At 43.3% G+C, this 15,201-nt stretch overlaps 1 protein-coding gene across 2 annotated transcripts in view; it reads right to left on the bottom strand.

Moving 5' to 3' along the window:
- The window catches only part of smad2 (SMAD family member 2), a 160,359-nt gene that overhangs the window by 34,440 nt on the left and 110,718 nt on the right, over nt 1-15,201 (bottom strand). For both annotated transcript variants that reach the window (XM_072497449.1, XM_072497450.1), the window contains 2 exons: nt 5,191-5,384; nt 2,816-2,950 (listed from right to left, as the gene is read on the bottom strand). In XM_072497449.1, coding sequence (XP_072353550.1) covers nt 2,816-2,950; nt 5,191-5,384 — 329 coding nt within the window. The remainder of the gene's footprint in view (nt 1-2,815; nt 2,951-5,190; nt 5,385-15,201) is intronic.

Genomic DNA, 15,201 nt, shown 5'->3' with positions numbered 1-15,201 from the left:
ATATCTTGTCCAATTCTGGGCACTGCAATTGGGGATAGAAGAGAAGCCTTTCGAGAAGCTGCAGAAAAAAACTCATGAGAATGGTTTCACGGATGAAGGACATCAGTTAGGTGGATAGATTAGAGAAGCTGGAGTTGTTCTCCTCAGAGATGGTGGAGAAGAGATTTGATAGTGGTATTCAAAATCATGAGAAGACTAAACAGAATGGATAGAAATAAACTGCTCCAAATAGCAGAAGGGGCAAGAATCAGGGTGATTTTTTAAAAATATGGTGACACAAGGAATTTTTTTTTAATGCAGTGACCGATTATAATCAGGAATGCACTGCCTGAATGTTGTGGAAGTAAATATGATCTTGGTTTTCAAAAGGTACTAGATGAGCAACTGAAGAGAGAAAAATTTGGAAATTGGGAAAGGTCTAGTGAGTGGAAATAGCCGAGTTGTTCTTGCATGGCTCAAATAGCTTCCGCCTGTGCTATAACCATTGTGTGATTCTTTGCACGCTAGTTGATTGAAAATGTTTCTCCAAATTTGTCTCGTCATGTACAGCACTGCACACAAGCCCCAGGGAATTAATTAGGGGACAACTCCAGTCCAACAATGTCTCCACAGTCTCTCACCCAAATCTTCCCATTTTCTCCATCACTTCAACAGAATTCCATCTGTTCAGTACAAAATCCAATTTCCTAATAATATATCATCTTGCACTTCTTTCCATTCACCACATCTAGATAGCTTCTCCAGGTTTAATATTTGCCATCTTGCATCCAGTACAGGCAATCACATCATTTGTCAAATATCAAAATTTCTAACATTATTCATATCCGCAGCCATAATGTTCACAGACAGTGAACAGAAGAATAAAAATACAACCCTGTTAAACTCATGTTTTCTATTGTTTAAAATAAATTTGTATCCATCTAACAATTTTGCCAGTAACATCAATCACTTTTGAGGCAAGGCCTGTTCCTTCCTGGGACCCCAGCGGTTTTTGCCAGAACCGGAGATACCTCTTTGCGATCTTGAAGAAGTTTTGGTTGGGCCCTGGGCTTGCGTCATGGATGTGGTTGTTGTAAGCGGCTCCTTCTAGCAGCGTGCTCAACACCATGAGTTTGGGATCGTTTCGGCTGTATAGGGGGACGAGACAGGGATGTCCTATGTCTCCCCTCTTGTTCATGCTGGCAATTGCCCCGAAGGCCACAAATAAGTGGAAAGGAATTCCCGTACCGGCCGAGGTTATTCATGAAAGCCCGCCTTCTCAACTTTGCTCCTCGCCTGAGGTGTGGTGATCCTCAGGTTAAATCACCACCAGTCAGCTCTCCCCCTCAAAAGGGGAAGGCAGCCTATGGTCATTTGGGGCTATGGTGATGTTCCCTTTATTGAAGAAATTGGGTTCCTTCTCTGGATACATGTTAAATTTAGAGAAGTGTGAGTACTTTGTGGTCGGCATGTTGGATAGGGGAGTCGGTCTAGGGGGCTACCTTTCTGCCTAGCTTGGACTGGGTTTCGGTATTTGAGGATCTTGGCAGCAAGGTATTGGGCACAGCTACATAAGTTACATTTTACCAGCCTAGCAGGTAGGGTTAAGACTGACCTGCAAAGGTGGGAAAGCCTCCCATTGTCCTTGGCGGGCTGGGTTCAATCCAACAAGATGAACATCTTACAGAGGTCCCTGTTCTTATTTCAGTGCCATCCAGTATTTTTATCAGTCTTCTTTTCTAGGCATTGAGTGGCTTTTATCGGGTTTTGTATGGTGGGAAACAGAGGATTCGCAGGGGGATCCTACAGAGGGATAGACAGTCGGGGGTAGCCAACACGGAGAAGATGTTGGGGAGGTGTGGATACCAGATGTCTACCTGGGTGCGGATGGAGGCTGGGTCATGCAGAGGGTCCAGTTTGGGGGCGCTGATGATGGCGTCACTGTCTTTTGCTCTGGCAAAGTACTCTTCAAACTTGGTGGTTGTCTCCACTTCAAAAATATGGAGGTACCACCATCAGCGCTTCAAGCTGGAGTCAAGGTGGGCCCCTATTTGAATGAACCACTTGTTTGAACCGGCAAAATTGGATGCCACATTTGTGGGGTACAAGGGGAAGGGGCTGGAGAGAGTGACTGACTTTTTTTCCAGAGGGGCGGCTTGCCAGTCTGGAGGAGTTGAAAGAGAAAGTCGGGCTCGTGTTCAGATGTGTTTAGGTAACTTCAGGTTCAAACTTGGCTTTCACCTCTTCGGTTGCTCGGAGGCAAATCCTTCTTGAGTTGGAGACTGGTGACGCCACCGAGTTGCCTCAACGTGGCTAAGTGATTTGGTGGAAGTTTTGCACCTCGAGAAGGTCAAATGTAGTGAGTGGGTCAATTGCAGGGTTCTACCGTAGATGGCAACATTGATATTTTATTTTAAAGAATTGGTCAGTGTTAGCTGTTAAGATGGGGAGGAATGGGGGAATGTTTGTAATTTTTGGTAGAAAATGATAAAAGTTAAAACTTTTTAAAAAAATCTTCGAATGATTAATACTCTATGGAGAAGTTCCATGTATAATTTTATTACACAGGGCCGGGATTTTCTGGTCCATTGTGGCAGGACTACTGCAGGAAATGTGGCGGGCCAGCCAAAGGTCCATTGACTTTCAGCGGGACCAGACAATTCCAGCACCAGGCAGGGCCCTAAAAATACTGCCCAGAAATAAAAATATCAATAATTGGATTTCACCAATACAATACTTTGTCTAGCTTTCACTTCTCCCCCCCCAGTTATGTTGAAGCAAGATTGCTAAAAAGATAAACCAATTAATTATACCACGAGTTATAGGTATTTGTTACCTGGGATGTAGTTGCTCTGTGGCTCTATTCCAGCGGGAAAATTAGTGTTTTCAGGAATGGAATGAGTGTAGTCATCGAGTGGGGGCAACTCTGCTGGAATTTCTGTGTGTCGTGGCACCAATACAGGAGGCAAAACTGAAATGAATCGTGCATAGCATTAATTATCCCGAAACAGACTGTTGAGGTGTAAACATTTTTCCCAATTGTGCATCGAAACACAGTAACAGCATGATTTAGTGTACAAATAGGATATATCCTTCACATTTATACAATGAAATCTTTCACCACAAACTCTTGCAACTCAGGACTAACTGGGCGTTTCACCATTTCTGTGAAATTCTTAGAATTGGCCTTAGAAATATCTACCAGTTCTAACTGGCTCAAAGCATCCATTGAAGGCTTGGAAGAGGCTCATCTTCAAGATGTAAAAGGGTATAATCAAATGCATTTCATACTGCACTGGATCTTCAAAAATACATAACAATGAATTCTACTGCTCACCAGCAAACCAAAACCCCAAACCAACCGAACTATTCATTTGAATATTTATAAATAACATTTCATTTTCAGTGGGCCGCCTCTCTGAATATTTTCTTGCTCTCTTTAAGACACCAAGATTCTGAGAAGCGAATCAATATCATGAGTCCTGTGATTGTAGACCTGTAGACTCTGGTCTAAATGGTATGCAACTTAGTAGGTGTCATTAGTTTGTTGGATGTCATTAGTACCAGAACATCACAAGCTTTCTTTGACGGATTCTTGTGGCTTATATACTATGAAGCTTATCTGGCAACATTGTTGACTTCAGTTGGCAGGTGGTGATAAACTGCAAGAGGCCAAGCATATGCTAATGCTCCAGAGTGAACACGAGAGGCAATTCACATGACTGCCACAGTGAACTCTTTGTACAGACATTGCAGTATTTAAATTGGTTTCTTGGTCTATTGAAAGCTCATAGAAAAACACAAATACAAAAGTTTTGATAATGCAAATGTTTGGATTGCAGCTATATCTGATGGTGTACTTTTGGTGGAATGCACAAACAAATGATGCAGGGATATCCAATAAGAGAAATCTTCAGCTTTGCAGTACATTCTCCATTATCAACCCAGAAGTTCATAGAAAATGTCGAAGTAGTCATAACATTTCGATTGCATGCCAATGTATGCACTTTTCGACAATGAACTGAATTTTGAATTTCAAGGAGTGTTCCACATAAAAAGTAGCATCCTTGATGTTCACATTTTAACAAACTAGTTTAAAAATCCCTCATTTAACAGTCAAATTTGCTCATGTGGGCATCATGGTCAATGTAAAATACTTTGCTGCATAGAGCAGCAGTCTGTACCCATATGCAACAAAACGCCAGGGTAACATCCTCGGTCCAAACATCTACAGCTGCTTCAGTGGCCTTTCTTTCATCATCAGGACTTAAATGGAGATATTCATGAATGATTTCACAATGTTCAACCCCATTTGCAATTCCTCAGATACTAAATCAGTCCGTGTCCATATGCAGCAAAACCTAAACAAGTCAGACTTGGGTTGACAAGTGACCAATAACATTTGTGTTATACAAATGCCAGGCAATGACCATCACCAACAAGAGAGAATCTATCCATTTCCCTTTGACAATCAACAGCATGACCATTGATGAATCCCCCACTATCATTCTATCACCACGGACTAGAAACTGAACTGGGCAACAATGTAAAAACTGCATTATCAAAGCAGGTCAGAGCGGGAATTGAGATGACTAACTCACCTCCTGATTCCCCAAAGCCAGTCCACCATCTATAAGGTACAAGTCAGGAGTGTGATGGAATATTCGCCACTTGCCCGGATGAGTGCAGCTCCAACAACACAAGAAACTCAACACCATCGAGGATAAAAGCAGCTGTTTGATCAGCACCTCACACATCAAATTAAACAGTTATTCCCTCCACCACTGATGTACAGTGGCAACAGTGTGGACTACACACAAGTTGCACCGCAACAACTCACCAAGCCTCCTTCAACAAAACCTGTGACCTCTACAAACCTGGAAGGACAAGGACAGAAGATAAGTGGGAATACCAGCAACTGCAAATGCTGCTCCTAGGCACACACCAACTTGACTTGGAACTATATCACTATTTCTTCACTGCCACTGGATCAAAATCCTAGAACTAGCTTCCTAACAGTACTAAGATGCACTGTACCTACAGCAGAAGCACTACAATGGATCAAGGGCAATTAGGGATGAGCAACAAAAGACAAGCTTGACAGCACGCACACATCCCACAAAAGAATTTTCAAAAAGTGTTCTAAATGGATGCGATTAAATTTAAATTTTCAAAATTAATTTGTACAACCTAGCATTAGCTTGCACCCACCTGGTGTCTCCACCCTCTGATAGTGGTATGGATTAACACATACTTCATCCTTTTTAAGATTGAAAGCATATTCACAAGTTTCAATGGCTCGAAGCTCATGGTGACTGTGAAGATCAGGCCATCGCCACAAGCGACAGTAAATAACATGAGGCAAACCTTTGCGATGTGAAACCTGCAGTCGGCCATCAAGTGATCTGCACAGAAAGAAGAATATAAGATAATGTAGAATGCTTCAACTGTAATGCTATTACTGAGAAGTTATTAATGAATTAAATCACAGTTCACAAATTATTTACAGAAAGTTCAGTAACTAACCACTTATTATCATCATCAAGTTATTAGTGTAGTGCAAGAATCAAGGGAAGGGGGGCAATTAAATATCTCAATATACAGTACTCTATTGCAATCACAGAACATTCTCAAAACAACATGTGCTGGAGATATCAAATCATAACTGAATATTCTCGGGGCTAAAATTAGCCTGGAAGTCATTATAGTAGTGCAGACTGCTTTTCTTCAAAAGCAGAGCACCGGTTAAATTCCAATCTTATCTTTTGCTTTATTCCTTGCAAATTTCTTCTTAATATTTCATGTTTCCCAAAAGCTTTATCCACAATTTGTAACTCTATTTGTTAGGCTAGCTATAACAATATCGACCTTACCAAAGAGAATATAGCTAATTGTGAATGGTCGGTCAGATTCAATTTATTCAAGAATTGAGATTACATTTTTGTTTTGATTAAGAATCATTTTCATTAATAAAAGTATCTGTTTTTGCATTCATTTTGAGTCAACCAGATACAATTATTGAATTCATATCTTTCCCTCCATAAAAGTCAAATCCAAGCGAAAAGCAGTATATTTCTGATGTTGCAAGTATTGTTACCAGACCCAAGCCATAACCACCAGCAGCAATACTGAACATATAGGACTGGATCAATAAGATAAACTTACTGAAATCTACATTTGATTAAAACCTAGGTTAGCTCTCGAATTTTGTAAGATTGCATCCACATCTTCAATAGCCTTGTGAGAGCTTGGATGAGTCAGTACTGCTATCCATCTCAAATCACAAGTTTATAAATTCAAGTTCCACACCAGGACTTCAACACAATCAAAATTGATACAACAGTCATGTAATGAGACTGTGCTGCACTGTTGCAGGAAATCAGCCTTTCGATATGATGTTAAACGAAGACGGTTTGAAAGGTTCAAGTGATGTCCTGCTATATGGGTCAGCACGGTGGCACAGTGATTAGCACTGCTGTCTCAGTGCCAGGGACCCAGGTTCAATTCCGACCTTGGGTGACTGCGTAGAGTTAGCACATTCGCCCCGTGTTTGCGCGGGTTTCCTCCTGGTGCTCCGATTTCCTCCCACAGTCCAAAGATGTTAGGTGGATTGGTCATGGGGTGGGGGATTGGACCTAGGTGCGGTGGTCTTTCGAAGGGTCGGTGCAGATTCAATGGGCAGAATGGCCTCCTTCTGCACTATAGGGATTCTATGTCACTACTTTTTCATCAACCAAGATGATCAAAAACACACCGTCATTCATCTCACTGCTGTTTGCAGATTCCAATGCCCACATTGCCATGTTGGTCAATGCTGTTCAATTTAAAAAGATCAGCAAGGCACACAAACCAGTTTGAGTTTTGGTCAGAGATGAATTTTTGGATCTTACAAGGGCAGCTGTTGAGACACTATGACTGAGACCAAAGGTGGGCATGGGAGAAAAGAAAGCTATCGAAGGTTCTCTCTCATGATCACTAGGGAATACTCATGTGGACATCAAGAGGGCCAAATGAAGATTAGGTCCAACTGTTCTCCACAGTCAAAAACCTCCCAACACAATATCAGCAATCATACATGTAGACTGGTAACTTCAGGGAGGTATGAGGGAGTTACCAGCACATTTAAAATCATTAACAGGAAGAGTTGGCGTTGAGAAAGATAGAAGAGAGGAGAGAGAGAAATGGGGATGGGAAGGCTCACCATCGTATAGAATTACCATAACACATTAAATATTCCAATTTTGTGCTCAGGGACTATGAAAAAGTAAAAATGAACAAAAAAACAAATGTTTCAGTTCATGTGGAGGTTTATTCACTGTTTCAAAACATAGGCTTGAGTTCAGTTACGTTCATATGTATAAACAGTACCAAAAACCTAAGCCTCACTACATTCAGCTATATAAATTAATCCATTTTTAACCTACCACGAGACAAAACCTCAGATTCAGAAAGGCATAAACTATTTTCAAATTCCGAGTTGTAAAGTGTTCTTATTTTTCTTTCTCCCTGGTTATAATAGTTCATCTTGAATACAAAAGCAGTGGAGGGCAAAGATATCATACTTCTTTGTGATGGCTAAATGAAGTATCATAGAAAGGGAGTTGTTTTGTCTTGCTAAAGAGGGTTGAAGATAAAACAGCATAAATGTAAAGGTCACGATGGTTGTTGGAAATCTGAAATATAATCAGGAAATATTGGAAATACTCAGGTCAGGCAGTATGCGTGGAAAGAGAAACAGTTCACATTTCATAGCAGCAATCTTTCATCACAGATAATATTCTACTTTATGAAAAAAATGTTATGCATGTTATCAAGTTCTAAGCAAGAACAGGGACAGGCAGAAGCAGTTGAGGCCAGGGAAGCAGAAGAACAATAGGGATGGGGTGGCATAGTGGTTAGTACTGCTGCTTCACTCTCTGAAACGGAGTGTCAGAGTGTCTTTAAGACAGAGATAGATAGGTTCATGATTAATAAGGGGATCAGGGGTTATGGGGAGAAGGCAGCAGAAAATATCAGCCATGATTGAATGGCGGAGCAGACTCGATGGGCCAAGTGGCCTAATTCTGCTCCTATGTCGTATGGTCTTACGGTCTTCACAGCACCAGGCACCCAGGTTCAATTCTGACCTCGGGTGACTGTGTGGAGTTTGCACTTTTTCCCTATGTCTGCGTGGGTTTCCTCCGGGTGCTCCGGTTTCCTCCTACAGTCCAAAGATGAGCACGTTAGGTGGCTTGGCCATGCTAAATTGCCCCTTGGTGTTCAAAGGTTGGGTGGGGCTACTGGAATAGGGCGGTGGATTGGGCCCAGGTCGGGTGGTCTTTTGAAGGGTTGGACCAAATGGCCTTTTCCCACACTGTAGGGCTTCTATGTATTTATGGATGGGTCTATGATAGGATGGAAGGCAGGAGTGATTAAATGAGAAGCGATAATGGTGCAAGGCAAAAGGGGGTGTTAATGGAACATAATAAAAAAGGGAGAGAAACTATAAATGACAACAGCAGAACCATTACTAGGATTTGCTGTCCAAAAAGAACGCGAACAATGATAATCTGAAATTGTTGAACACTATGTTAAATGGGCAAGATTGTAAAGTGCTCAGTCACATTACCATTGCATCCAGTGAAAATAAATCAACTTTGCTTCAAATCTCCATTCCAATCTCACGTTGGTCTATTTCCAACTTTTCCTTTCCTATCCTCAATACGATGCAACTTTCCATATCAATGCTTCAGATTAATGTTCATTTTCCTCAAAGGAATCCTTCATTGTGGTTGACATACACTCAGATGTCAATCACATTTTTCATACTTGCTCTCAACGGTGACATTTCCACTTGTCCTTACTTTCCAATACACCAGCATTCATATTTAATGGGATCATCCTACACCATTTCCACCACCTCGCATAATCCACTAACACATCTTCCGCTCCTTTTTCAGCATTCCTAAGAGACTGCTCCCCTCTTCCATCATTTCCAACAGCTACTCCTCTTCCCAGCACATTTGTGAGCCCAGGAGATACATCACCTGTCTACATTTATCTCCTTCCTTCACACTTTCCAGAATCCCAAACATTCCATCCAAGTGAAACAGCCATTTACTGCTACTTCTTTCAAGTTAGTGCACTATATTCATTGCCCACAAAGCAGTCTCATCTGCACGGGGAAAACCAAAAGCAAATGGTCAGATCTCTTTGTAGAACACCTTTCATATAATATGCAGTGCAGAAGGGGGCCATTTGGCGCATAGAGTCTGCACCGGCCCTTAGAAAGAGCACCCTACCTAAGCCCACTATCCCCACACCTCCACCCTATCCCCGTAACCCCACCTTTTTTGGACATAAAGGGAAATTTAGCATAGCCAATTCACCTAACCTGCGCATCTTTGAACTGTGGGAGGAAACTGGAGGAAACCCATGCAGACACTGGGAGAACGTGCAGACTCCACACAGACAGTGACCCAAGCCGGGAATCGAACCTGGGACCTTGATGCTGTGAAGCTACTGTGTTAACCACTGTGTTGCCGTGCTGACCTGTTCATCTTGCAAGTGTGGCATGGACCTTCCATCGATTGCTAGTTTAATTCTCTACCTACTGCCACTTCTCGGTCCCTACACTGTTTTAATGAAGCTCGACGTAGTTCCTGGAACAGCAACTCATCCCTCAATTAAACACTTTACAGCCTTCTGGACCGTCAACAAATTCTGTTCAGAAACAGCATTTCCATTTTTCCCAGGCAGCAGCAGGGTGCTGGGAATGATTCTGCTGTCATTTATAATTGTGGATCAATCTAGTTCTTTACTTGCTGCATTACTGTCTTTTTGTCAATGATTCACACCTGCATTTTACCCTTTTGTTCTTGCCTCCCTCACCCATCTGTGTTCCTTAAAACATACATTACATCTGCAACATATTCCAGTTCTTACAAGAGTTACTGTCCTGAAACATTAAAACTTTGCTTCTCATTCTACAGATGCTCTTAAGCTACCGAGCATACACGGCGCCAAGGTTCCAGGTTCAATCCCGGCTCTGGATCACTGTCCGTGTGGAGTTTGCACATTCTCCCAGTGTTTGCTGGGTTTCGCCCCCACAACCCAAAGATGTGCAGGGTAGGTGGATTGGCCACGGTAAATTGCCTCTTAATTGGAAAAAATGAATTCGGCACTCTAAATTTAAAAAAAAAACTACTGAGCATATCCTGCATTTTCTCTTTAAAGCCAAATAAGTTTTCTCTAAAATTGCAGATTACAACTAGTATCTAGAATACACAAGGCTCTTCACAGGAGCGCTATGAAGCATTATAGACACTGAGCCATATAAGGAGACTTTTGGGCAGATGGCAAAAAGCTTGGCCAAAGAAGTAGGTTTTGATGAGTATCTTAAAATATGAAAGAGTGGTAGAGAGACAGAGATTTGGGAGGGAATCCAGAACTTGGGAGTGGGATGGGGGAGCGAGCATGTGAGAGAAAGCACAAGAGAGAGGGAGAGAGAGCAGAAGAGAGAGAGAGAGAGAGAGCACAAGAGAGCGAGAGAAAGCACGAGAGAGAAAGCACAAGAGAGAGAGAAAGCACAAGAGAACGAGGGAGAGAACACGAGAACGAGAGAGAGAACACGAGAACGAGAGAGAGAACACGAGAACGAGAGAGAGAACACGAGAACGAGAGCGGCAACGAGAGCGAGAGCGACAAAGAGAGCGAGAACGCCAACGTTGAGAATTTAAAAATTCATGTGTGGCTTGACCAGGTCAGGAAGCAGAGATTTTTTCAAATGAATTTACACATATTTTGTTTCCTCAATTTAGCGTGGCCAATGCACCTACACTGCACATCTTTGGGTTGTGGGGGTGAGACCCACGGAGACATGGGGAGAATGTGCAAACTTCACATGGACCGTGATCCAGGTCGGGATGGAACCCGGTTCCTCGGCACTATGAAGCAGCAGTGCTAACCACTACGCCACCGGGTCGCCCCAGGAAGCACAGAGATAAAGGAGGAATGGGATTTAGTAAAAGCAGAGATAGCAGAGTTTTGGATGACCCAAGTTCAGAGACTAGAACAAGAGAGGCCAGCCAGTAATACATTGGAATAGTCAAATATGGAGGTGACAAAGGCATTAATGAGGATTTTAACAACAAATGGGCAGAGGCAGGGTAAACGCAGGCCATGGTACAGAGGTGGAAAAAAGCTGTTTTTGTGATGGCAGAGATGTGGTCACAGGGCTCACTGTTTTTTTTTCCTGTTGAGCACTTAACAAACAATATCATTCAACACCAGGTCACCATATAACACTGCACCAAAACAATGTTTACATGTGATGCTAGCTTCCAAGTTAAAAATCTCTAATACTGCAATGTTATTTCATTTGCAATGTGTTCCCACAAGTTGTTCGATTTAAATGCTTTTCTAACATTACAGTGGAGTTTATTTCCAATGATGGCAAAATTCTCTTTACTTGTACTACAGAGTCCTGTGCGGCAGCATAAAAGAATAGCCAATCGGTAACCGCGATCATAGAATGACAGAGCATATGAGAAGTCATTTGGCCCATCTCACCTGCACACACTCTTTAGACCATAAGACAAAAGGAGCAGAATTAGGCTATTCAACCCATCAGGCTTTCTCCACCACTCAATCGTGGCTGATATATTTCTCAACCCCATTCCTGCCTCCCCCCCCCCCAATCCCATTATTAATCAAGAGGGAGGTCAGGCCTAACACATTTAATTGACTTTTTGAGCACGTGACTAAGTGTGTAGTTGAGGATAGTGCACAGTTGATGTAGTTTACATGGATTTCAGCAAAGCATTTGACAAGGTCCCATATGGGAGACTGACAAATTGTGCAAATGCACATGGGACGAAAGAGAAAATGCTGGAAAATCTCAGCAAGTCTGGCAGCATCTGTAGGGAGAGAAAAGAGCCAACGTTTCGAGTCCGATGACTCTTCGTCAGAGCACACGGGATACAGGGGAACTTGTTACGGTGGATCAAAAGCTGGCTGAGCTGGAGGAGACAGAGGGTGATGACAGACGGCTGCTTTAATGACTGGAAGCCAGTGTCCAGTAGAGTACCACAGGGATCTGTACTGGGTCCCCTATTATTCGGCATTTAGATAAATGACTTAGATGACTACGTGAGGGGTAGGATCTGTAAGTTTGTGGATTACACAAAGATAGGCCAGGTGGTTAACAGTAAGGCTGAGATTCTTGGGTTACAGGAAATATAGACGGGGTGGTCAAATGGGCAGAAAAGTGGCAGATGGAATTTAATTCTGGAAAGTGGTGTGTTACACTTGGGAAGGAGCAATTTGACAAAAGAAATATTCAATGATTGGCACCCCTGCGGAACAACTCTAGTCACCAGCTGCCATCCTGAAAAGGGTCCCTTTATCCCCACTCTCGGACTTCTGCCAGTCAACCAATCCTCATTCCATTAGAGTACCTTGCCCCCAACACCATGGCTCTTATCTTATTTAGTAGCCTCTTGCACGGCACCTTGTCAAAGGCCTTCTGGAAATACAAATATACCATGCCCACTGGTTCTCCTCTATCTAATTTCCTCATGACCTCCTCAAAGAATTCTAATAGATTTGTCAGGCATGACCTCCCCTTGACAAATCAGTGTTGACTCAGTCCTATTTTACCATGCACTTCTAAGTACTCCGCAATCCCATCCTTAATAATAGACTAAAACCTTACCAACAACCGAAGTCAGGGAGGGCACCTATAATTTCCTGTCTTCTGCCACCCTCCCTTCTTAAACAGGGGTGTTACATTAGCCATTTTCCAATCCTTTAAGAGTTATCAAGCAGTCACCTGAGGCCTGTTAAGGGGCACAAAGGTACACATTGTTTTCTTCTCTTTGAAGTTTTAGTGTGAGTCATCCTAAAGTCTATATAAAAGACAGACAGAAAGCGCACATTAGTAAGCATTGCGCAGGTCAAGGAGACACAGCCTGAGTGAGTGAGACACAGACAGAGTGAGAATTTGGTAATTTGGTGCAGTGAGGTAATTCGGTGAAGAGTGGGAGAAGGTGCTTTTTCCCGACTGTTTTGTTCTCTCTCTTTCTTCGGGCCTAATTTCGGGAGCTGTTCGGAGGAGGAGGAGCAGACTCTGTGAGTATAAAAACCTAACGGTAACTTCTTGTTTTCCAGTTTTTCCCCCAAAAGTGACGTCAGAGGGAAGCTGTGATCTGATTGGTTGATAGCAAATCTGCCCCAAATTTTTTTTAAAAACACAGCTAAACTCGTAAACTTAAATTAAACTAATTAATTAATTAGTGATGGCTGGTCAGGTGATGTGCTTGAGCTGCTTGATGTGGGAGCTGGCAGATCCCATTGGGAGCTGCAGCGATCACATCTGCAGTAAGTGTTGGCTGCTCGAAGAGCTCCGGCTCAGAGTTGATGAGCTGGGTCTGGGCTTCAAACACTGAGGCACATCCGGGAGGGGGAGACTTACCTGGACACTGTGTTTCAGGAGGCAGTCACACCTGTCAGAGTAAGTAGTTTAAATCCTGCCAGTGGCCAGGGACAGCAGGGTGTGACTGCAAGTCAGGCAGGTAAAGGGTACCAGCAGTCAGGAACTCAGGAGCCTCAGCCCTCGACTCTGTCCAACAGGTATGAGGCACTTGCTCCCTGTGTGGATGGCGAACAGGGCTGCAGGAAGGATGAGTCAGCTGACCAAGGCACCATGGTTCAGCAGGCCATTCAAGGGGAGGGAGTAAATAGGCAAGTTGTAGTTGTAGGGGATTCTATTATCAGGGGGATAGATAGTATCCTTTGTGAGCAGGATAAAGAGTCCCGCATGGTATGTTGCCTGCCCGGTGCTAGGGTGCGGGACATCTCTGACCGGCTTGAAAGGATACTGGAGAGGGAGGGGGAGGATCCAGTTGTTGTGGTCCATGTCGGCACCAACAACATAGGCAAGTCTAGGAAAGAGGACCTGTTTAGAGATTATAAAAGAGCTAGGATTCAAATTAAAAAACAGGTCCTCAAGGGTCATAATCTCCGGATTACTGCCCGAGCCATGTGCAAATTGACATAGGGAGGCAAGAATAAGGGAAGTTAACACGTGGCTGAAAGAGTGGTGTGGGAAAGAGGGGTTCCTTTTCATGGGACACTGGCATCAGTTTTGGGACAGGGGGGACCTATACCGTTGGGATGGTCTCCACCTGAACCGAGCTGGGACCAGTGTTCTGGCGAAAAGAGTAAATAGGGTGGTCAATAGGACTTTAAACTAAAGATTGGGGGGGGGGGGGGGGGGGGGGGAGGGAAAGTCAGGGAACCAAGAGGTGAAGTAATCAGTGGGAAGCGTAGCTGCTTAGGAATACAAAAAAGCGCGAAAAGACAGAACTCAGGAGAGGTTACGATAGTCCCCATCCCACAAAATATGACAGTGTATGGGAAGGCTCAGTAAACCAAGGTCCACCACACTAAGAAAACAAAAAGGGACAGTCAATAGAGAATTAAAGGTGCTATATTTAAATGCGTGCAGTGTACGGAACAAGGTAGATGAGCTTGTGGCCCAGATTGTGACTGGCAGGTATGATGTTGTAGGCATCACAGAGACATGGTTGCAGGGGGTTCAGGACTGGCATTTAAACATCCAGGGATTCACAACCTATCGAAAAGACAGAGGTGGGCAGAGGGGGCAGGGTTGCCTTGTTAATTAGGAATGAAATTAAATCAATAGCACTAAACGACATAGGGTCAGATGATGGGGAGTCTGTGTGGGTAGAGTTGAGGAACCACAAAGGCAAAAAAACCATAATGGGAGTTACGTACAGGCCTCCTAACAGTGGTCAGGACCGGGGGCACAAAATGCACCACGAAATAGAAAGTGCATGTCAGAAAGGCAAGGTCACAGTGATCATGGGGGACTTCAATATGCAGGTGGACTGGGTAAATAATTATGCCAGTGGACCCAAGGAAAGGGAATTCATTGAATGTTTACAGGAGGGCTTTTTGGAACAGCTTGTGATGGAGCCCACAAGGGAACACGCCATTCTGGACTTAGTGTTATGTAATGAGCCAGACTTGATTAAAGATCTTAAAGTAAGGGCGCACTCAGGAGGCAGTGATCATAATATGGTCGAATTCAATCTCCAATTTGAAAGAAAGAAGGTAGAATCAGATGTAAAGGAGTTACAGTTAAATAAAGGTAACTACAGGGGCATGAGGGAGGAACTGACAAAAATCGACTGGGAGCAGAGCCGAGTGGGGAAGACA

The sequence above is a fragment of the Scyliorhinus torazame genome, chromosome 3, assembly GCF_047496885.1.
Source record: "Scyliorhinus torazame isolate Kashiwa2021f chromosome 3, sScyTor2.1, whole genome shotgun sequence".
Classification (NCBI taxonomy): domain Eukaryota; kingdom Metazoa; phylum Chordata; class Chondrichthyes; order Carcharhiniformes; family Scyliorhinidae; genus Scyliorhinus; species Scyliorhinus torazame.
The sequence above is the reverse complement of the archived record's forward strand: the minus strand, read 5'-3'. Positions and strand labels throughout refer to the sequence as shown.